Here is a 24,443-nt window from a genome sequence, read left to right on the forward strand (position 1 = left end):
GATGATGATGATAATGGTGAAGATGACGACGATGATGATATGATGATGATGATGATGGCCACAACAATGATGTTGTCGATGACGAGGACGAGGACGTTGATGGTCACGATGACGACGACTACGACGATTACGATTATGGTGATTATGACGACGACGACAAAGATGACGACGATGATGATGACGATGATGATGGCGACAATGATGATGATGAGATGTTGATTACAACGACAACCGTGATGATAAAGAAAATAAAGGAATACCTTCATAGTTCTCGGTCGGTATTTGAGAATAATGTATTACTCTTTCTACAGGATTCATCTGCATCTCAGTGTCTGCACCGAAACGAATTAGGTTGTATAATTGTAAAGCGATCTAAGAAGAAACAATGAATGAGACACAGGGCCCAATATCAATGATGTACATTTTGTTGAACAATTACAAACACAAAATATTATATTAAAATCTCGTTATAATATATTTAAAATTTCAAAGGGTTTCAATCCTCGATTCAGGACAAATTTTATACTTTGCAAGAATGCATTTGAGTCACAACTAGATCTCATGACACAGCCATTACAGCCCGTACCGATCAGGGTGTAACATAATAGCCATTGCATACTCTATTAAAGCTACTCTACTACGAACTAGTGTTATAATGCTGACATGATAAAAAAAAGTTCCATAATCAATAGTGTATAAACTGCCCGTATTGTTTTATTCTGTCAACAGAGGGCGACGATATCAATTTTTTAACATTGAATTTTTGCCTTGATCGATGCTCGCGTTCTGCAAATCGCTTAAAGCACTTCGTGTCGTGTGTTAGATAAGGCGGTTTATATAAAACCGTTGTTCACATACGTACCATCAGCATATAAGACATAGCTAGACCAACCAGACTTGAATCCAGTACGCCATTTAACGCCTGGATTAAAGTTGTGATGCCCACAGTCAATACTATGACAGCTCCGCACATACTCTGATATTTAAGTAAAAGTACATAATAAAACGTCGACAGAATACAAAAGTACAGTGAATGACATATTTGGCAATATCTTGATGATGAATGTAGAAAGAGCACTGAAAGCACACAATCTATTAAAATCGTGTAATCGTTGTAAAGTTCAGTAGATACTGTTTTTAGTAGGCCTATTTGATCCATAAAGTTTATTTTGCGGTATTATATCCTCCGTGAAAGCTACATTTTGCAAACGCACTCGCACGCAAACAGGTGGCCGCTTGTTTGTACGAGTGTCAAAAGAACATGGAGCTCATTATTGAATCGAAGGTTACACACAGATTATGTGACTTACCAAAACACGTGACTTATGCGGAGAAAAACAGATGCACGACATTTTGTGTGTGTAGATTATGACAAATAAATTAGAATACACAGTACCAGGGCGAAAGGAAAGAAAACAAAGACAAGTGAATATAAAGACAAACGGAAAAAACATTAATATTACTATAACTTATTATCTCACCAACTGCACGCCCAGCCAAGCGTAACTTGCTTGAAGATACAAAAACGCCGCATTGTTGGTATCGATTTTCTGCAGTATTCTAGCAAAAAATCGTTTCTGGTCCCTATTTGTAGAAAAAGAAGAATAAAAAGCTTATTTGAACTGGAATGAGCGATTAGTCCGTACAGACATTTCAAAGGATATTCGACCTATTTTTAGTTATGTCACGTACAAAAAATTACTAGCATTCCAAGTACTTGTTAATGCAAAACTATGAAACTAATCTTCATCCATAGCACTGTCTTTTTTAAAGACAGCTCTTGTTGGCATTCAAACTATTGAGTTTATAGATCACATTATTCTTCGAAATTGTGTGCGTTTATTGTATATTGTATATTTATTAAAAATCACATAGCAGCCAATAGCTGATTTGCAAAACATTTTACATTAAAACTAGAAAGAAGCATCATATTTAAAACACTCAGCCATAAAAAAAAAAAAAATATGAACACACTAAGAATTGCACTTACAATAGATTTGGAACAATATCAAAAAATGACTGGCAAAAAAACCACCTAAGTTGCTTAAGGAGGTTGGTGAGAATGGGTGGGGTTCAATTTCAACTTCAACTTGTTCTTAGACCACTCAAACAGGGCATCAAAATTCTCTTGGATTGCACTATCATCACTACATGTATATGCCCGATGTTCTCCTATTGGCAGGTCATCAACGTATTTCCAAACTCTGGAACTCTTGTATTCTGGACATCATTCAATGCATAGTTGATCATGGCAAGAAAGGATATAGGACCCGAGTTTTACCTTGTTGAACACCTCCAGAGAGAGTAACCCATTCAGAAAAGGATTGCTTATAATTATTAACTCTTTGATTACGGGAGGTAAAGAAGTCAACCACCCACTTCACAATAATATTGCAGGGTAGACACCCATCTTCAACAAACTGATGACAGCAATTGTGTTGTTAATCATGTCAAAGGTTTTGGTACAGTCCGTAACACAAGAGTGCTAACATTACCAGCCTTTTCAGCTCCAGAAACTATATGATGGTAATCATCAATAAGGAAGTGGGTGGTAGACATTCTGATTACCACATTGTCTGTGATAAATATAAGGCTGAATAGCATCAAAGACCCTTTTGGCTACACGACCTTCACCAACATTGGCAAGACCTGCTGTAAGATAAATTGGCTTTAGTTTGTCAATGGAAAGTGGCTTGCTTTGGAACAAGCACAACATTTGCTTCCTTCCACTGAGAGGAAAATTTACCTTGCCTGAGTGAAGCGTTAATAATATCCCAGCAAACAAAAAACGTTTTCGACATCATTCGCAAAAGGTTATAAAAGGTTGTCAGAAAACGTTTAAATGTCGGGTTATAAAAAGGGTATATTAAGAGTATAAAACGTTTTCATAACCTTAAAAACATTTTTGATAATCTACTGCTCAGCAAACAAAAATGTTTTACAGAAAACGTTTAAATGTCGGGTTATATAAAGGGTATAAAAACGTTTTAATAACATTCCAAAAACATTCTTGAAAACTTGATACTAAACATTCTAAACAGAATGTTATTTTGGGGAGTTGAAAAAATATTTTGCGAAAAATGTTTGCCCAAAATATTTTCAATAACGTTTTAAAACGTTTTCATGACCTTTATATAACCCGACATTTAAATGTTGTTAAACGGTTTTGAAAAAAACATTTTAAGAACATTTCTGTGTTTGCTGGGTTCAAATATTTTAACATAATGTTATTTAAGCATTGACACAATATTTGGCAAAAATGTTTGCAAGAATAGTATACAATAACATTTTTGAAAACATTTAAAAATATTGTTGTAGTGTGTTTTCATACAAAACGTTTTAAAACGTTATCATGACCTTTATATAACCCGACATTTCAATGTTATTAAAACGTTTTTACCTAAACCAAAAGCCAAAATATAACTTATTTAAAACGTTTTTAAAACGTTTTTGTGTTTGCTGGGATCTGCAACAGGCTTACTGAGTTCGTAGGCAAATTCTTTTAGAACTCTTGATGGAACATTAGCTGGAACTCCTGTTTTTGAAGCAGATATTTTCTGTAAAATCACCATAAATATCCCACAGTTGAATGATAGGTGGTGGATCTTTACTAGGCAAAGTGGCTACTGGGTATTACTTTCATTGGCAACCGCTTTATAATTTGTAGCATCAATGCTGGGGACATGTGTTCTCGACCTTCATGCTAGCTTGGTTACGTATCTCCCTGTGCCATTTACCTGAATAAAGTTTTTGTAACTTTCTGATATTGTTAATGTTATTCGAATTTCCCTGATCACTTTACTTATTTCTGAGCTTATTTCTAGCATTCTTGTTTCCATCAGCAAAAGCATTTTGTTTCATACTCTCAGACTAATGAGGGCCTTAGCACGGTCAATCATTCAAGCCTTGTCACGAGAGTGTTGACAGTCTTGGATGGAAAGAAAGTGTTTATTTGATATCGTTATGACTTTTTTCAAAATACCGAACAGCGATTTGTCGATTTGATAAAATCAAGTTACGCATGAATTCTCTTGACTAAAGAGCCGCTAACTAGCCATATGTGACGTTGAAGAGATATTTTCCCCACAACGCCGTTTTCCCCAATGAAATCAGACATTCCTAAGCCAAGATATTGGTTCTAATTCAAGATTCATATCAGTACAGGCTTTGGAAGTGTGTTTGTGTACATGACTCTTCTATATAGAAATTAGTCCAGCTGAACTACTACTTTTTAAAAAAAAGCCGAGGATCAATTGAAAAGTTTGACCTTTCTTATTGAAGATATGGATTTTGTTCCCCAAACGACCTAATATTTGTGGTGTTTTGGGGAACAAAATCCATATCTTCAATATGAAAGGTCAAAATTTTCAATTGATCGTCGGCTTTTCCTCCCAGCTACATACACTTTAAGAATATATCATTAGATATATAAAATTTACTTCGAGGACTGTTATATATGTATCAAAAATGTGAAAAATATCAAATTTTAATCATTTGTCATAAAATTTGTATCATATCGTGAATTTCAAAAAATGGAAATTATTTGATATCCGAAAGACATTCTTCGTATTCAGAATATAATTCGAAATTTTTGCCATTTTGCCATTTTGAAGGTGAACTGTTGAAATTGGGTGCAAAATGGAATAAAAAAGCTGAACTTTTGCGCTATGGGGCTAAAATGGCCAAATATGAGGTTAATTTGGTCAGAAACCCACATACATGCGCCTATGCATATTATAGGCTACGATTCCCGCTGTTGTTCTCATGCTGAATCGCCGTTAAATAATGCTGCTACCCACTGCATCACTACCGTCTGATACCTGTTTTCTAATTCAAGATTCATATCAGTACAGACTCTGGAGGGGTGTTTGTGTAAACGACTCTTCTATATAGAAATTAGTCCAGCTGAACTACTACTACGCTGACAAAACTTCGGCCAGGCACAAGTGATCTGGTGAACGAAAGGGGTCGCCGTAGATAGCTGGTCGAGGAATTTTTGCAGGACAGTTAAGTGTAGCCAACAAATCGGGCTTGTTACCTTGATCGGAACCGACTGTAACGAGGTCTTTTGTCATGGGTCATCTGCCCCGCCATTACCATATGAACCACGGGGAAACAGGATTTAATTATTTTTATTCTTCTTCTTCTCCTCCTATTTCTCACCTTCCTCCTCCTCTTCTTCTTTTCTTCTTCTTCTTTATCCAATTTAAATAAAGATAAGTATATGTAATATTGTTGATTTGATTCAAAACGTGATGGAAATTATTTCATGGTCATCGGAGGTCAACGAAGGTCAAATTATTTTCAGGTAGATTGCTTATTAAACTTAGTACCAACTTTTTTTCACGAAAAGACAATTTTGTCCAAAGTCATTTCAAGGTCATCTTACAAGACCGCAACATATCTATAGATTCTTCTTTCTTTCTGTCAATCCGTCTCTTCTCCCACACAAGCAACATCGTGTACGTTACTTGCACACATGCATTATCGATACGAAAGAAACAAAAAACAACCCAGTAACTTTTAGTTATTTTTCAATGTTTCTCCCATTTGTTATGTGTAAACCAACAAAAACAACACTATTGTACTTTTATTCTATGTTTTGGTTGAAAAATAAGTAGGAAAGTTTATATCAATCGCCTTTTCCTTTCTTCTCTATTGTGTTTGTTATACTTGTATTATAAAGTACCCAAATTGTTTGATAAATCGCAGTTCCAAGTGTACTAAAATGATACTAGCAAATACATTTCCATTTTGTATTGTTTGTACTTTTTGTTTCTTTGTATGTTTCATTTAGTTTTGTAACAGTTTCTATTGGTGATGCAAAGTGCAATAGATACAAAGGATGTTCCAGAATATAAAACGTAGATATTACGTATGTTTTATTTGTGATTTTTGGAATGAGGCATATGTCTATACGAATTCGAGGAAATTCATTGTTTACAGAGTGCATATAGCACCTACATTGAAGGAATAATTCACTGTAAACTACACTCTTAGACATATTTTATTCAACTTGAGTAAAAAGGTCACAACTCACCAAAACATTACTCAAATTGGGTAAATAATACCCAGCATTGAGCTCATTTTAATAGATTATTACCCAAAATGTTGGGTTATATTTATCAATATGAACTCAATGTTGAATATTTCTTTACTCATTGTTGATTTGTGAGTTACATGAGCTCAATGTTGAGTAATGTTTTACTCAACTGTTGAATTGTGCCATTTTTACTCAATGGTGAGTAAAATATTTTTTACAGTGTACAGAACGAGTGCAGCTGTTTGAAAAAAAGACAATTCAGCATTATCCACATAAACAATGAAAACCCAATTTCAAGCCTTTGAAAATTCAATGTTGCAACAATCGAAAAATATCATATTGAAATATACATTAAGTAATATTGAACATAGACAGAGTCACAGACTACCAGTATTATTATCATCATATAGATTATTATTATTATTATTATTATTAAGAGGGCATTTAGAGCTTTCAGAAACTGAAAACCCCATGTTGATACGACTTTTTTGTGTGAAGTTACGTCAATTTATCAATCGCTGAAAACAATATAAAACAAAAAAATTTTATCACTGTTTTTGCCAATATCTCAAAATCAATATTAGCGACATCCGACTCATTCCCTTGATCGTGTCACATATTATTACATATTTTAAATATGTATTTTTCTAAGAATATGTGGCGAAAAGGTTAGAGAAAAATAGGCTAAATTAACAAAATGACAGTAGTACGTTAGAGTTGTAGTTTGGATTATGTTGAAATATTTAGTCTTAGGCCCTAACTGACATCCATAGGGGTTGTATTCACTTGAACAGTATTGTTCTTTAAAATTTTGGTCTTCGGTCTTTGTCGAGTGGCAAGCAAAACATTTTTACTCCCAATGGAGCGATCGTTATTTACGGCAGGGGGATGGTAAAATTTAGGGGGAACACAAAGTTTTTGGGTGTCTTGAGGGGGGAACCTGAACTTTATAGTTGACCCAGGAGGGGATTGTTAAATTTTAAATGGAGAAGGGGGAACGCGAAAATTTTGAGCGGATGCGAGGGCGGAACGCGAAATTTTTGTCAATATTTTTTCCAAAACGGTCATTACCCCCATGCCGTAAATAATGATCGGTCCCTAATTTACATAATTCGTCGGCCGCATCACATACTGACGTATTTGCAAAATACGCATTTCGAGAAAATCGAACTTGAAAATCTAGTGATTTTCATTTGCTGCATAATCTTGATTAAAATATTATTGTCGATCAAAACCAGTTTAACAGTAATGCAAATATACCATATTTTAAATATAATTCACTTATCACTATCAGAGCATAACTTATTCTGCAAAAAATCAATATTAAGTAAAATACGTCACTATGTGAAAAGGACTAATATCAATTTCGCCGTTCAAATGACAAATACGTCGCGCAAATACGTTAGTATGTGAAACAGTTGCGTAAATACGTCAGTATGTGAAAAGGACAAAACAGCAATTTTGCCGTGAATTGACAGAGTCGCGCAAATACGTCGCGCAAATACGTCAGTATGTGAAACGGCAAATTCTTCAAATTGCAGATACGATATACTGGGCTTGCGCAGTATAGGTGATCGGCAAAAACGTCGTTATGTGATGCAGACATTTCAAGGTTTTATAAATACGACATAATAAAATTAATTAATATCTTACTAATTAAGCCACTTTGAGGCATGATTTTTGGTGAATATATAGAGTAGAACATAACAAACTAATATACCAATTTTCTCAAAAATATTAAAAATGTCAAATACGTCAGTATGGGATACGGCCGACGAATTGGCGCATGTGCAAATACTCCACCCACTCGCTTTTGTGTTTACAACTAAGAGAAAATAATCATAATATTATGGAGCTCTGTAGAACTATATAATTCAGAGCTGATTGTAATAGCAATCACTTGGTTCCGAGACAGACTGATTTTTGCTTGCTTCTCATCGAAACAACGGGGATAAACAACTATAGTTTCAAAGTAAGTTGTGTATTATAGGTCTGTCACACTACGACGGACTGGATCAACGTACATCACCGAATACAAAAATATTTTATTCGGTGGAAAAATCACCAGTCCGGCAGAAGATTCGGTGGGATTTTGGGTCCGATTCCCGTTCGTCGCTCTATGCGTTGTGGCCGCTAATAATCCTGCAGGCGTCTTATATCCGATCGTTCAACGTCCGACAAATGACCGGATTTGGGGTCCGATTGCCGTTCGTTTCTCTATGCGTTGTGGCCGCTAATAATCCTGCAGGCGTCTTATTTTCGATCGTTCAACGTCCGACAAATGACATGATTTGGGGGTCAACGTCCGACAAATGTCCGGATTTGGGGTCCGATTCCCGTTCGTCTCTCTATGCGTTGTGGCCGCTAATAATCCTGCAGGCGTTTTATATTCAATCGTTCAACGTTCAACAAATGACCGGCGAATCCGTCGCATGTGGTACCAACAGGGACGTCCACCCTATCAGAAAAGTGGGGGAGGAGAGGGTGTTTGAGAGGGTTTTTGACCCCTTAGAGGCAGTGACGTAGCAAGCACTTTTTCAGAGGGTGAACAAAGTGGGGAAAGACAACTTTTAAGGGGGTAAATTTTGACGAAAATGGTTAAATATTGGCTAATAAGTACCAAATGTCTACAAATCTGATATCGGGGGCAATAGAGGTGAGAAACCTTTGGACAATGAAGGCCCAATTGAAGCCATTTGTCATTTTTGGATCAATTTTAGCACTATTATTGGGTACTATTTTAGTTTGAAACAGCCGCAAATTGGTGAAACGAAAGCCTAATTGAAGCCATTAAAAAGTTTTCACCATTATTGTATAATATAAACAATTGTTTTAAAAATAACACGTGGATGTCCATAGCAGAAGCAAAAAGGAAGACTTGTCCATTTTTGAAAATGAAGGTCCAATTGAAGCCATTTGCATGGGGACTGTAGGGCCTATTTACATTATTAGGCCTAGGCCTATTGTGTATAAATTTAGTTTTAAAAATGGAAAATTTGGAAAAATGTTTTTAGTGCATCATTTTGAATTTGCAAAATTTAAAATGTTACACTGATCCACTGACACTTAGATATAAGACTTCAGACTCGTAATTTCATGTAAAGCATGCATGGATTGATATGTTAAAGTCAGGAATAGACCTATAAGTCCGTCTTAAATACTGACTTTGGTGACAAAATATCACGGGCCCTGCATATGGACTGGCCGGCAGTAATTTTTACAGGCTTTTGGGCCAAGGAACCACATTTAAGCACTGTCTATAATAATCACAGGCCTATACTTAGGCTTACTAGTACTACTATCCTGGGCCTACTCAATAACGTATACAATTTAACCTTTTCCATGTTTTCTCTTCTTTTTTCTTTCTTGTCAATCACTAAAACTGGTAGGAATTTGATATTGCGTCCTCTACCCTTCAGAAAGTGCCCCTCCCACAATACTACTTACATGCAACTTTTTCTCTTCTCTTCTCTCTTCAATTTTTCTCACTTTCTTTTCTTTTTTTCTCTCCTTTCACCTTTTTCTACTTGTCAGTCACTAAAGTACTGGGGAAATATGGCATTGCGTCACACACCCTTCTGAAACTCCCCCCCCCCCCCATGATCGATGCACATGTTCGCCATAGGCCTACATCCGGCACAAGCGCCTGCGAAACCTTGCAAACACCCGCGGTATATAAACGAAAGAATAACGAACAAACCCATGGTATTATACAGAACAGTACGAACACACATCGGACAACTTCCGAACATGTGTATTCGGCACACTCCGTTTCAAGTTTTGTGCATGCACAAAACTTGAAACGTATTGTCGACGGACTAAACAAACATCACCTAACACGAAACGCATTTGGCGGATAATAACAGGACATATGAAGAACATAAAACGAACATTGACGAACACTAACGGATTTGCTAAAATACCATCCGTTTCTTATACGGAAGACCGATCCGGTGTAGTGTGACACTAACACGGTCTGGGTCAACGTACATCACCGAATGCAAAAATATGCTATCCGGTGGTGAAGGCCTCACAGGAACGTATTTGCAACGAACACGGGCCGAGTGCAACGAACAAAGAACGAACATGAACGAAAGGAAGGCGAACAAACTCCGGCAATATGCAGTAACCATACGAACACACATCGGATAAATACCGAACATGTGTATTCGGTACACTCCGTTTCAAGTTTTGTGCATGCACAAACTTGCCGACAGACAACGAACATCACCTAACACGAAACGCATTTGGCGGATGATAGCAGGACATAAAAAGAACATAAAACGATCATTGACGAACAACAACGGATTTACTAAAATGCCATCCGTTTCTTGTACGGAAGACCTATTCGGTGTAGTGTGACAGACCTATTACATTTATTCAGAAACTTAAACGTTAAGTAGCCAGGCATGTTATGATCATCTATTGTCACTTTGAAACATATGATATAATCCCTTGCCTTCACTCCAGTTGGAAGCCATGTAGCGGCATTGTGCTTTAGCCCAAACTCTTGATTTCTGATATTTCCTACGTTTCGAGCACCGGGGCTCGAACCTATAGTATAGAAACTTAAACGTTAAGTAGCTTAAAACGTTAAGTAGCCAGGCATGTTATGATCATCCATTGTCACTTTGAAACATATGATATAGGCCTAATCCCTTGCCTTCACTCCAGTTGGAAGCCATGTAGCGGAATTGGTGCTTTAGCCCAAACTCTTTATTTGATATTTCTTACGTTTCGAGTCCCGGGGTTGGAACCTATAGTATGCTATGTAAATGTGTGGCTTGCCTTTCACTATAGACCTATGCAAGTTTTAGTTTTGTTAAATTTGGTGGGTAAGCTGGTGGGGGAAAAGAAACACTGCGTGAAATTCGGCTAAAATTTTGTGTTTTGGTTTGTGATTGTCATTTGCTACTTGATTGGTATTTGGTACCGTATGATTATATTAAAATTTGTGACCTTTGTTTTATTTTAAACCAGCGTGTGCAATCAGTCAATCAACATGAACAAGCTTGTGCTTCTGGTATTGATGGCTGCTATTGCCTATGAGGTTAGAGGTAAGTAACACACTTCACAAAAATTGTAATGTGAGGAAATATGCTACTCGAAAGCCTTTGTTCCTTTTGCATTGGGACATGGAGTACGAATCTCCTATTTCATGATCTAAGAGCAAACTATTCAATGTTGGAAGTGGTCTTTTTTAACTTATTGCACGATATTGCTATGGGTATAGTAATTTCAGCTGGATGCACCATTACAAAGCAGTGGATTGATACAGTAACAATACTGTGTGAGGCCTTTGTTTCCCAAATGAGAACAATAGTCTGTATATTGTTAAAAAGCATTGTTGTGGTAAATGTCAGAATGAAAACTGTAACACGATTTTAAAATTGAATATAGGTGATACTAATTATTATGATCATTATTAACAATTTAAAACACATTAGGAAACGAATTTGGAGAAATTCTTCTGTTAATAAAATACTATGCTCAGCCACCAGCATGACTGACTCACGCTCCAGTAATTTCAGATGATTGAGCTCAGTAATACATCAAAGAATGTCTTCCTATTCATGAAAACAAATAGATAATCAGCTTATCGGATTAAAAGCTTAGAGGGAAGGTCTTGCTGCTTAGCGAGTGTTTGTGATTATCAGAAGGTTTTCTCCAAATTCATTCTCTAATGAATCCCTTGAGTTTTAACTACTTTTGCTTAAAATCTTTTCTTGAGGGTATAAATAGCGCAATGTTCGTAGTGTTTAATACTCTTTAATACTATGATTACTTAATTATTTATAGGTATTGAATTAGAAAATCCCAAAGTGCCACTTTGTGAAGATGGGTGTCCTGCGGAAGACATACCACTGACAGTAGCTACTGAATCAGACATTGCACCAGACTGTAAGTACATTCAGGTGTCCCTTGCTTTTTGCACTTTGTTTTGGGGAGAAAAACCAAACATTCGAGCTGAAGCCAATTCCACATAGAATACGAAGCAAAGATCTAAGAAATACTGACGGGACTCGAACCCAAAAAATTCATCATGCATAGTCAATATTGAAAAGCACCCCGGGGGGGGGGGCACTTCCATGACAGATATGCATCATGTGCCTCGGGATAGACCGCCTTTTTCAAACCGGCTTGTACCCAATGACCCCCGTTTCTGTGTTATGGTCCTACCTATTACCCAATGACCCCCTTTAAAAAAATCATGTACTCAATGACCCCCTTTTTCTATTTCCTGCTATACCCAATGACCCCACTTTTAATTCCCAAATTTAGGTGACAGTATTTGTGTTCTCCTCCAGAAATAATGAGATTTTTCACATTTCCAAGGTGGCCAAGTTGTTTTTACGCAGTTTGGCACTTATTTATGTGTACTTAATGATACTCTTTTGGCAATCCTGTACTCAATGACTCCCATTTTACTTTTTGTTACACCAATGACCATCCTTTTTTCAAAGTTTCATACCGAATGACCCCATTTTTATTCAGGTTGTGTACTGAATGACCCCATATTTTTGTAATTGTACATTTGCCCTGAATGCCCCCTACTTTTAACATGGCCGAGGCACATCCCTGCCATTTCAGATAGGGAGTGCCTCCCCCGGGAAAAGCACATGTTCATTGCAGAATTGATATGAATATCATTTTAACATCGCATAACTATTCTTATTTTACATTGTACTTTTATGTTATAATAGTGTACTTCGGTTATATTTATAAATGCGCTTTTATACGCACGTGACTCATGGGCATGACATACAAAGACCAGCAAGCGTGACCAAATCCTCATGCATTGACCACTATAAAGAACAGGAACTCTGTAGATAAATATCCTTAGATTTAAGTATTAATTCAATAGCAAAAATTATACACATGGGGGGGATTCCGAATTTGTAATAATTATGTTATCAAAAACAACATTTTGAAAGTATTTGACGACGGAAAAAAATATTCAACAACGGAAACGTTTACAATATAATCACAAAGTTGAACAAAATATAAAATTGTACTGCACAGTGGTCTCATGTTGTAACGCCTTTGCACCCAAATGTATAGAAAGACCAACCGCTATGTAGAAGGTCACTTCGAGAATTCCTGTTTAAATATCTGTTATTGAAGAGCAGAGGTGGTCACGTGCGTATTATAAAAGCGCATTTATAAATATAACCGAAGTACACTGTATAATGTATTTTGGTTGTTTTTTATTGCTGTGGTCCATCATGGGCTTCAAGGAAGAACAGATATTTACTTGTATTATCCACTGATAATAGTAACCTATGTTTTAGGGGGTTAAACATTTTCATTGGGGGTTGAGTTAGCAAACCAACTCAGTAGGGGGAGTCCACCCAACCTCTGCAAAGTCCACACTTTAGCAAATGCATCATTTCATGTACATTTTCAAGACTCTTCTTCTTTGTTTTACATTGTAGCTGCTGTAATTGAACAATTGGGAACACCCACAGGATTCTATCTTTACAAAGTGCATAAATATCCATCATCAAAATCAGGCTTTGATGTTGGCGTAAGCACCGTGTATTTATATTATAACGCGAACGACGAGAGTGCTGTCTGTCAATGTGCTTTTACAGTAACGGTTACTGTTGGTTAAACTAGGTGAGTCAGTGGTTGAGTTTAATCCCGGGAGTTTAATGGTTAAAAAAAATCTTTTGTAAAATGTGTTTTTTAATATTATCGTTTCATGTGAAATCAAAAATATTATAATGATTTACTACTTTAAGTGGTAAAAAATGATTTTACTTGTTCAATATTTTTCGTAAGACCCATTAACTTTGCGTCGCAACATACCAGGTGATGAATGTTATAAAATGTGAATTTGATTTTCAAATTATCATTTCTTGTGAAATTGAAAATGCATCATTATGATCATTACTTTTAGTAAAACTTTTACGTGTTGATGAATTTTCATTGTATAAGCCTCATTACCTTTGTGAAAAAATATAGCCTACGTGGTATACCAGGTATGAACCTTATGTTAGCTGTAGCTTCCACCTTTGTCATTTCGCTCCTTTTTACGTTAGAACTTGATTCGCCGGATTATCCCAAAAACACTGCATATCCATCACCTTTAGCCCTCGGCATAGACATATTTTAAGCACGGATTTTTAATTCTCACCGCACGGATTTTTTTATCTCAATGCACGAACGTGCCAGGAGGCAAGTTAAAAATAGCCCCTGTGTGCCAGTGGAAACCTATTTATACCATAATAATGTTTGAAACATTGAAATTAATTTGAATATATCCGCTTGTATTTCAGGAGACTCACTCACATAGCAAACAACAATATTTCCTGAATTTTCCAAGTATGGCTGAGTGCGGTGCGGTGCCGCATTTCGTGTGATATACAGATGATGATAAAAACTAAAAAATATTTAGGATTAAAAGTAAAATAGAGAGGTGATTACGGGTTTTTGTAGTTTTATTATCGATGGCTTTAAAGCTGAATTTATACTCTATCGTTGAGCGACGACCGATTGATTTTGACCAATGAAGTGTTGTGCTCTTCCCAACGCAACAAAAAGCGCTCTACCTCATCGGCTAAATACCAATCGCTATCGCTTAGCGATATAGTATGAAATCAGCTTAATATTGTAAAATATACATATAATTCACATTTTCGGTAAATGCAATAAGCCTTTGCGTTTGTCGTGACGCCGATGCGCATAGCGTATCTGCGCACTTCAATGGTATTATAAATACGAAGTAGGATTGTTCGCTAACGATCAATGTGATGTTAGGTGACGATATCAGGGATCCAAACGGCTTATGGGATTTACCGAAGAGGTTATTCTTAATCTCAACGAAAGCTTCATGGCCTTAGAACTAAGGGCGACTGAAAAAAAAATGATCATAGGGACATATAAATAAATTCATTTGGTTTTCCTATTAAGGGTACAAATGTATTGAGTATTGGAGTGTAAAGATGTATTGCGAGGATAAATCCCAGATACATTGCGTATGGGCAAATGGAGAATTGTTTTAATGGTTTTTATTATATTTATAAGGTTAAATTTAAATTTGTCAACGAAACAGTTTATTTACGATTTGTTGGGATGTGGTAAAAAAAACCAGATGCATTGTGGTCTTTTTTTTCTTCATACAGAAATAGTTTCAAAAGTTCGGTCTTAGTAATAAAAAACTCTGTAACGTAATATTTTGAACGATATCAACAAATTAAATAATACAGAGTTGGGCCTTATACACATGCATTGACCTTAGCTGGTGCATCAAAGTTAAACTGCAATCTAGGGTCAAAGGTCATGAACGGGTCACTTGCGGTCATTTAAGAACTATCTAGAAAATGCTACTTCTCGTACAAATTAAGTAATTACATACATGCATAGACCTTAGTTGGTGCACAACAGTTATACCTAATAGGTGTCAAAGGGTATGTGTCACATGATTTTAAAAGCAGACGAATCGCTACTCAGCATATGTGACCGTCCACGGCGAATGAGCCGTAAATTCCTCCCCCGGTCAATTTTGTTTTATTTCGTGTTTACAAAATAAACGTCATAAACTTTAAAATGGTATATCATTTGACTTCAAACGATATCCAGAAGCGGAGTTATGGTTAGTTAAACTTTGCTCCTTCAACAAAAGTATAGCTTTTTTCATTTCTATGTGTGTCTCTTTTTCCACATTGCTGGCAATAAATATCAAACAGTCATAATTGGCGGTCATTTCAAATCATCCCCAAGTCAACGAGGTTTAAGAAGGTTCTCTCATTGTTAATTGTTGGTTATGCATAACTATACAAATAACCCACCACTTGAAAAGGATTTAGCAAAATCAAACAAAGACCAGAGCTATTAAAAGTTCTATTGCCATCTAAGGTAGAAGCTTATTATCCACTTCAATAATAGGATTATTGATTGGTGTTGTGAAATCAAAATAAGACAGATGTCGCGCCAGCTTAAGTGACCGATGAATACGACCTTCGTACACATTTTAGACCATAACTCAGAATACAATTTAGGGAATTTACGGCTCGTTTGTGCTGCCGGGTCACATATATATATATATCAAATTACACTAATATACTTACTGTAGAAAAAACAAAGTAAACCAACCAGTCTAGGTATATCATATTTTAAAAATGCTACTTCTCATACAAATTAAGTAATTGCATACATGCATAGACCTTAGTTGGTGCACAACAGTTATACCTAATAGGTGTCAAAGGGTATGTGTCACATGATTTTTAAAAGCAGACGAATCGCTACTCAGCAAATATATATCAAATTACACTAATATACTTATTGTAGAAAAAACAAGGTAAACCGACCAGTCTAGGTATATCATATTTTGAAAATGCTACTTCTCATACAAATTAAGTAATTACATACATGCATAGACCTTAGTTGGTGCACAACAGTTATACCTAATATGTGTCAAAGGGTATGTGTCACATGATTTTTAAAAGCAGACGAATCGCTACTCAGCATATATATATCAAATTACACTAATATACTTACTGTAGAAAAAGCAAAGTAAACCGACCAGTCTAGGTATATCATATTTACCTGTATGCTCGAATTGTTGGCAGTCCTCCAAGAGTTTCAGAAAAATGAGCGAATACTGGAGATCTCGTGACACTGTCAATACGTTGCAATTCTCTGGAGACACGAATTAATCAATCGGTTAGTATGTAGTAATTCCCCGGAAGTGCTCGTAATTCCAGGATTACTGTTAGGGTTACTATGGGTTGAGGTTAACATGGGGTTGAGGTTACGAGCTAGACGGTAAGATTAGATTTATGGGTTAGTGTAAGAGTGTAGGCGTTAGGGATAGAGTGTGCAATTGGGTTAGAGTTAGGGTTAGTGTTAGGGTTATGGTTTGTGTTATGGATTGGGGTTAGAGTGTGGGTTAGGGTATTAGTTAGGGTTTTAGTTTTGTTTGTTTATGTTTGGTTATGCTGAGGGTTTAGGGTTAGAGTTCAGGCGTTGGGTTGAGTGTGGGTTAATTAGGGTTAGGGGTTATTAAGGCTAAGGTAAAATATCAGGGTGAATACATGAGTAATTAATGTTTAGGGTTAGGGTGGTTTTTCAAATTATCTTGAGCTACAAATGAAGTATTTTGCTACGACGCTGTATATGAATATCACAGGTATAATTTCGGCATTTATAGGAGTAATGATGATATTGACCAACAGGGAATATTATTATAAAGAGTAACAGAAAGTACCATGCTGTTGATAGTGGGCTTTATAACTTTCTGAAACTGTGAAATCTCAATACTAAACTTTATTTATTCAGACCCAGACAAATGCGTAACACTTTCTCATAAACGCGCGGATTCAAATAGGAACAGCTTCATACAGCCAATTTGGAATTCGCAGGTGCTTGTTTTAAAACATATAACATTCTTATGGTCCTTTAAAATTCAACAAAATTGAGATTTTGTTAAAAAATCGCGCTCCTTGAGCACTTGGGCTACGGATAGGGTTAGGGTTAGTGCATCAGTCTTTTAGGTTAGGGTTAGAGTTAAGGAGCACTATGTGTTAACGATATCTCAATTCTGTGTAACATGGAATAGACAGAAAAATCTGTGAATTGCAATATAAATATAGTACAAACTTAACGATGCGCACATCGTCAGGTAGCAACTACCAAGCATGGTGCCGGAACTGCGCAGTAATGATATGCGCATCGGCATGAGGTATGTATGGTTTTATCGCAAAGGCTGTCGGAATTGTCAAAAATGATTCAGTTACCTGGAGCTACGAATGAAGTATTTCGCTATAATTACGTAGATAATTATCACTGGGATAACTTCGGCGATAAAAATCGGCGTAATGACGCTATTGGCAATCAACGAACTCATAAAGCCCAAACAAAAGAAGAAAGCCGTTTGCGTTGTCATGATTAGTTTCTGCAGTGAAAAGAAGATTTATGTTTTTTAGTTATTGAAAATATTACACAGAACAAAATTCATGGTTAATATGTAAATTTTATGTATTAGCTTCTTCTCATGAATTATTGTTTCATAGTTAAATGTATCGTCACTGGGCGGGAAAAACATCATATGTACTTCTTGCCCTTGAACATGGATGAAGCAAACCATTCAATATAAAGGCTACACCTACAAGGCTTTATCCATGTTCAAGGGCCAAAAGTACATATGTGACCGTCCACGGCGAATGAGCCGTAAATTCCTCCCCTGGTCAATTTTGTTTTATTTCGTGTTTAAAGAATAAACATCATAAACTTAAAAATGGTATATCATTTGACTTCAAACGATATCCAGAAGCGGGGTTATGGTTTGTTAAACTTTGCTCCTTCAACAAAATTATAGCTTTTTACGTTTTTACATTTTTCCACATTGTTGGCAATAAATATAAAACAGTCATAATTGGCGGTCATTTCAAATCATCCCCAAGTCAACGAGGTTTAAGAAAGCTCTCTCATTGTTAATTGTTGGTTATGCATACCTGTACAAAATACAATGCATGGTAACCCACCACTTGAACAGGATTTAGCAATATAAGCAAACAAAGACCAGAGCTATTAAAAGTTCTATAGCCATCTAAGGTAGAAGCTTATTATCCAACAATAGGATTATTGATTAGTTTTTGACTATCGAAATGAGACGGATGCCGGGCCAGCTTAAGTTACCGATGAATATGACCTTCGTACACATTTTACACCGTAACTCGGAATACAATTTAGGAATTTACGGCTCATTTGCATTGCCGGGTCACATATGAGGTATATTCCCGGCCTGTAATGGCATACTTAATCTAGTCAGACCACCCAAACCTTGGTTGTAAGTGAGAAAGGGCTGAACCGTAGCTTGCAATGAAAATGTTATGATACACGAGGCAGCAGGTATACATGGTATATGGCAAATTACTATTCACCTCATTTGCTATTACTGGACTTCTCATACTCCACCCTCTCTTTCGTCAAGTCATAGTCATTGCAAAATTGAGTGTCTATACTAAGATTGCATAATATTTTGCTACTTACGATATCAATTATTTGTGTATCACTTGCAAAACGATTTAAGATTCTCCCAAGTGGTGTCGTATCAAAGAACCTGTAATACCAAGTGGGAAACACGCTTTTCATTTAATATCTAAACACATCGAAAAAGACATGTATTTTATTGAGTATGAATATCAGAACCAAGCATGCCTACTTACTCATAAGAGTCGTTCCGCAATTGATCAGTTACTGTGAGCATTAAATGGTCAACCGTAGGCTGGGCAGGTAGAAATGGCGTAGTTATTTGGAAGCTTTCGAAAGCTTATCTCGTAAGTTCTTCATAGAGCGTATTAGATATTGTAAAGCTTTTACCGTATATAACACCCATCTATTTGTGTTAAGTATGTTTTACGAACACAATTATTTGATGTCAGAAGGACATGCTTCGTATTCAGAATGCAATTCAACATATCTGATATGCTCACATCTTTCACTATAACTATATCCTTAACTATATGTTGGAATATGTGGCTGCAGCAAATTACCTAACACAACTCTCCCCATACACAGACACACACCGACCCTTAGGCTACTCCCCCTATGAGTTACATAATAAAAATATCCTTTCAGCACGTTTCAGGCCTTAAGGGTTCATATAATTTTTTGTTTTCTTTGTGGGAACCATGATTTATACCCCACAAAGAAATTGTACCCCACAAGTTATTGCTGCAACATACACCCATAACATCCCTCCACACACCCCCACCCACACCACACACACACCCCACCCCCACCACACTCAAGAGGATCCTACCTCATTGGTGCTGCAGTGATATTTCGTAGCATTGTGATGTGAAGTTTCTTGGCAGCTAGTGTGGTTGCCATAGCACACCGATCACGTGGATCACTCCTGCGCTTATTATAGCGAAGAACAACCCAACGTATGTGTAGACGAAGTCATCGGTTATTTCATCTATCTATTAATGGGGAAATTGATAAATAAACTATTGTTAAATTCCACACAAAACATATGTACATCAAAAAATATGCAACCCAAGCAAAAATATCAGCATTATGATTATACTCCAAACATTGCTGCGATGATTAGGGACGATTTTGAGTTGCAGTTGGCCAATCCGTGTTGTGGCCACGGCTTTGTATATTGGGTTCCAAGGTTCTGCCTGAGACTACAATACATATATTTTAATCTTAGGTTTTACTTTCGGAACACTCGCGCCCATCTATATCAAACTGCTTTATTTGCAGCTATTCGCCATCATGATACAAGCTTCACGACTCGTTTTCTTGTAACAATCATGTTTTCAATTTCAACATTTGCCCACCATACCGTATATCAGATATACGTTAGCATATTATTACTCTAGTGGAAATTAAAAATGAGAATTCTTTCAATCCGATGAGAATTAGACAAAACTTTTGAAAATTGAAAATTTTCTCATCTCTACGAAGGTTTCTCATCCAAATGAAATACCAATTAACGGTTAACAATCTATAACATTGTATTATCGTGTTAAATTTTCTCATTTAAAACATTGTGACAGGTTGTTGACACATTAATTAGTATTTCTCATTCATTTGGATGAGAAAGTTTCGTAGAAATTAGACAATTTTAAATTCTCAAAGTTGTGTCCGATTCTCATCGCTTTGAAAGAATTCTCACTTTCCACTAGTGATTGTACCTACCGATGTGGCGTTCCTCAATCCTGCCTCGGACCAATCAGAAAGCCAGAAATTCTGAGTTACTCTGAGTATTTCCATAATAACTGCAAATCCAAAGAATGGCAGTGCCCATCCCAAAGTCATGGATTTTAGATATTTGAAGTAGACGGCACCTGCAACTGAGCCTGTTTCTTGATCTTCTACTTCCGTCAACTTTCCAACGGACTTGCCTTGTTCTTGATCTTCCGCTCCCACCAGCTTTCCGTGCTTTATTGACTCTTTAAGTAAAGCAAAAAACAAAGTGTTACTGTCTGGCGAGCCATAAATACATCAATACTTTGACCGCGATCAAAGTCTTTGATAAAATGAATATTGAATTGGTTCATCTGGACTCACTATTTTTGATAGCGACAGTATCGCTTACCTTCTCTGAACGAAGCAGATTCCCACAACCCCGATCGACTCAACTCTCTTCGCATAAATCTGCGATCTTTCACGTAGTCCATGTCATCACAGATCCTGTCATCTTCCGATGCTGACGTCACTTCCGGTTCACTAGCTGCTATGACCTCTTTTGCCAGTTTTTGTATAACTCTGGGTCTTTTCTTGCTATGTCGTCGAAAGTTCCTGTGAAGCAATTTTGCCGTCTTTCATGACTATGATCTAGAACAACAAGAACAGTAAGTTCAGTAAAAATTGCGTGTTTAGACGATTTGTTAGCCGAAAAAAATGTTTTTCTGTATCTTTACGCCAGAATTTGCCAATATGGCGAGGACGCGCTCACATTATGACGCCATTAAGCTTCATAATATTGGCATGTTGGTACTTATTTTGGTAACAAAAGTAAATAATTAATACTATGTACGAGTATAAATTATGTTTATTCGAATTCCAGGGGACGCACCTTTTCAGCTTGTTGAAGATATTGTAGCTGATGCGTCACGAGAACCACTGTCCTCTTAGCTTTTCGCATTCTTCCCATGATTCCCTCATGAAACATGTGACCTCCAACGTTAACATCTAAAGCTGAAAGTGGATCATCCTGAAGAATTAAAAGATATAAAATATCTTCATAACACAGTGACTATACTCCTAAAAGAAATTTGAAGATATTTACCAACGTGTTAGCTGAAAGAGAGGATAGAAAATGCTTCCAGCACGACACCTGTTACCAATTGCCACAGACAAATGTTACTTCCTGAAAAGCTGGACTAAACAAAGTCATCTGACGCAACTGATCTCCTATCTGTGTCATATGATGCCCTTATAGTTTAATAGCGAATTGTAATAATAATAATAATGATTATGATAATAATAATAATAATAATAATAATAATAATATATTGAAACTGAAATACAATAAGTACCAGAAGAACTATGTTTTTGTCGGAATACATTGTCCTGGCAACACTGATTCTCTGTTTCTGCCCACCGCTTAAGTTAATGCCCTTTTCACCAATTTCAATCATATCACCACCAGGTAGCATCTTTATATCGGGTCTCATGCCGCTGGCGTCGATAACCTTCCAATACCTTAAAAGTAATAAATAAATAAATAAGTAAGGGGCGAGCCATTGATTTTCAGGGGTGCACACCTTTATTTCAAATGGACATTTTATTGTGAAATGTCATTGTACAAAGAATGCATTAAAAAATTCCACATAGCCCAGGCGGCGGATGACATGATTGAGGCGGCAACTCGTGAAACCGCCCGGCCGTATAGCATTTTCCATATACTCAGTTAGTTTTGTGGGGTTCATTATCGAACCCCAACGGTTTTAGCTTGTATTTATATTATTTATCAACATAGGCCTATTTGTTTGTGATATTTCAAGCGTTTTAAAATTTCAAAATAATCCCATTCAATTACACGGTCGACGTCATACACCACCTGACATAGCCCCCGAATGAAAAGTATTTAATTATCTTTGTAATCACTCAAAAACCATTTTGTGTGAATTTTACATCCGAACTAAGTGCTATTAAATTTTTATGAGCATTTTTAATTTACATGTAAAGTCTATGGGGTGACGATTAGAAATAGACGGCAATATTGAAAACCCTCATTTTGGCCCATTTCAGACACAAAATGCCCATAAAAAAAGAATAGCACTTAGTTCGGATGTAAAATTCACACACAATGCTACCTGATCGAGTACAAACATAATTAAATACATTTCATTCGGGGGCTATATCAAAAACAACAAATGTCCTATACCTTAATGGTTATGGAACAATGGTGGGTGGGGGATTGTTTCTCTTTTCAGAAAAGTCAAATGAAACTGAACCAGGTTAGGAGGTTGAATGTGCATAATGGTAATCATGGGATAAATGATCACTAATATGCCGAGTTCTGATATACAGTAAGCCAAAGAATTAAGGTACCAGTTATGTTCACCCCTGTATATCCTGAATAAATTATGTCAAAATTAAAACAAGCAGTCAATACATGTACTCATTAGATCTGATTTAAGACCTTATTTGTTGAAATTGGTTGAGAATTAAAGAAACGGTGATCGAAAACCTAATGAAGAAACGAAATCAAAAGTTGCACTTTTGTGTTCTAATCAATGAAAGCACGACGCTGGTTTTAACGTGCTAATCAATGGAAGCGCAGCGCTAGTTCTCTCGTTCACGAACACTTTGTGTACAAATCAATAGGGCATTTAATGCAGCAAACTGTAACTTTTAAATTGGTATACTAGTATTCCTTGGGTTTTGGGATCGCCGTGTCTTTATTTCTTGAACAATTTCAACGAATGAGGTCAATTATGACATATCTGTTTTTGTTTAGGATATACAGGAAGTGAACATAACTGGTACCTTAATGTTTTGGCTTACTGTATTACAACATTGAGTACGAATCAGAATCAATAATTCAAGTACGAGTCAGAAATATACCTTCCAGTTTTGTCGTATGGCAATATAAACAAAGGTCAGGTACTATTATGCTTTGCGGAAACGTCCGTAATAACCAAGAAATACACATAATACGAAAAGTAAAAAAATAGAAAGATAAAAAGGATTCTCACCTTGTTTTATTATACCGCTGCCCAAATAAAACATTCTCTCTTAAAGACGCATTCATCAACCATGCTTTCTGTGCTGCGTATGCAATGCTGGGTGGTTGAGACCTACGGTATCAAAACAATAAAAACTAGACTTAGCTGTGGTATAACCCACGAACACAGCCGTGTTGTGACCCCTTTAGTGACCTTTGATCCCAAAATATATGAAAACCCCATAGACATTGGCTAATGTCAATGTATGTATGCACGTGGCATCACTTTGCCATGATATTTGTGGCAGAATGGGCATTTTGAAGGTTTTTTTGTCTCAGACCGGAAGTGACCCCTTAATGACTTTTAACACCAAATAAAAAAAAATACCACGTATACACTGAGTAACATCAATTCATGTGTGAATGTACCGTCTCTGTGCTATATTTTTCTTGGCTGATACAGTTTTTTGAAGTTATTTCGATTTACACCGGAAGTGACCCCTTAATGACCTTTGACCCCAAATCTGTGTACACCCCATAGACACTGGGTAATAACAATGCATGTGTGCAAGTGACATCACTGTCCTACGTAATTTGTGGGAGAAGATGCATTTTAAAGGTATTTCGTTTTATACCGGAAATGACCCCTTAATGACCTTTGACCCCAAATAATAAAATACCTTATATACATTGGGTAAACACAATTCATGTGTGAACATACCATCACTCTCCTATGTTTTTCTATTAGATGGATTGACACAAGCT

The 24,443-nt window shown here is 36.5% G+C and overlaps 1 protein-coding gene and 1 pseudogene across 2 annotated transcripts in view; one reads left to right on the forward strand and one right to left on the reverse strand.

Annotated features, from left to right (window-relative positions):
- LOC140158033 (ATP-binding cassette sub-family C member 9-like) overlaps positions 1-24,443 on the reverse strand; it is a 46,746-nt pseudogene that overhangs the window by 12,953 nt on the left and 9,350 nt on the right.
- The window catches only part of LOC140157537 (uncharacterized), a 281,356-nt gene continuing 264,792 nt past the window's right edge, over positions 7,880-24,443 (forward strand). Inside the window, exons 1-5 of one of the 2 annotated variants that reach the window (XM_072180764.1) lie at positions 7,880-8,015; positions 11,024-11,100; positions 11,843-11,944; positions 13,480-13,663; positions 14,326-15,042. In XM_072180764.1, the coding sequence (XP_072036865.1) occupies positions 11,046-11,100; positions 11,843-11,944; positions 13,480-13,658 (336 nt within the window). In that variant the 5' untranslated portion in view covers positions 7,880-8,015; positions 11,024-11,045 and the 3' untranslated portion in view covers positions 13,659-13,663; positions 14,326-15,042. Of the gene's footprint in view, positions 8,016-11,023; positions 11,101-11,842; positions 11,945-13,479; positions 13,664-14,325; positions 15,043-24,443 lie in introns of those variants that run through there. The other variant, XM_072180765.1, reaches the window with a different exon arrangement.

The sequence above is a fragment of the Amphiura filiformis genome, chromosome 7 (genome assembly GCF_039555335.1).
Source record: "Amphiura filiformis chromosome 7, Afil_fr2py, whole genome shotgun sequence".
NCBI lineage: Eukaryota > Metazoa > Echinodermata > Ophiuroidea > Amphilepidida > Amphiuridae > Amphiura > Amphiura filiformis.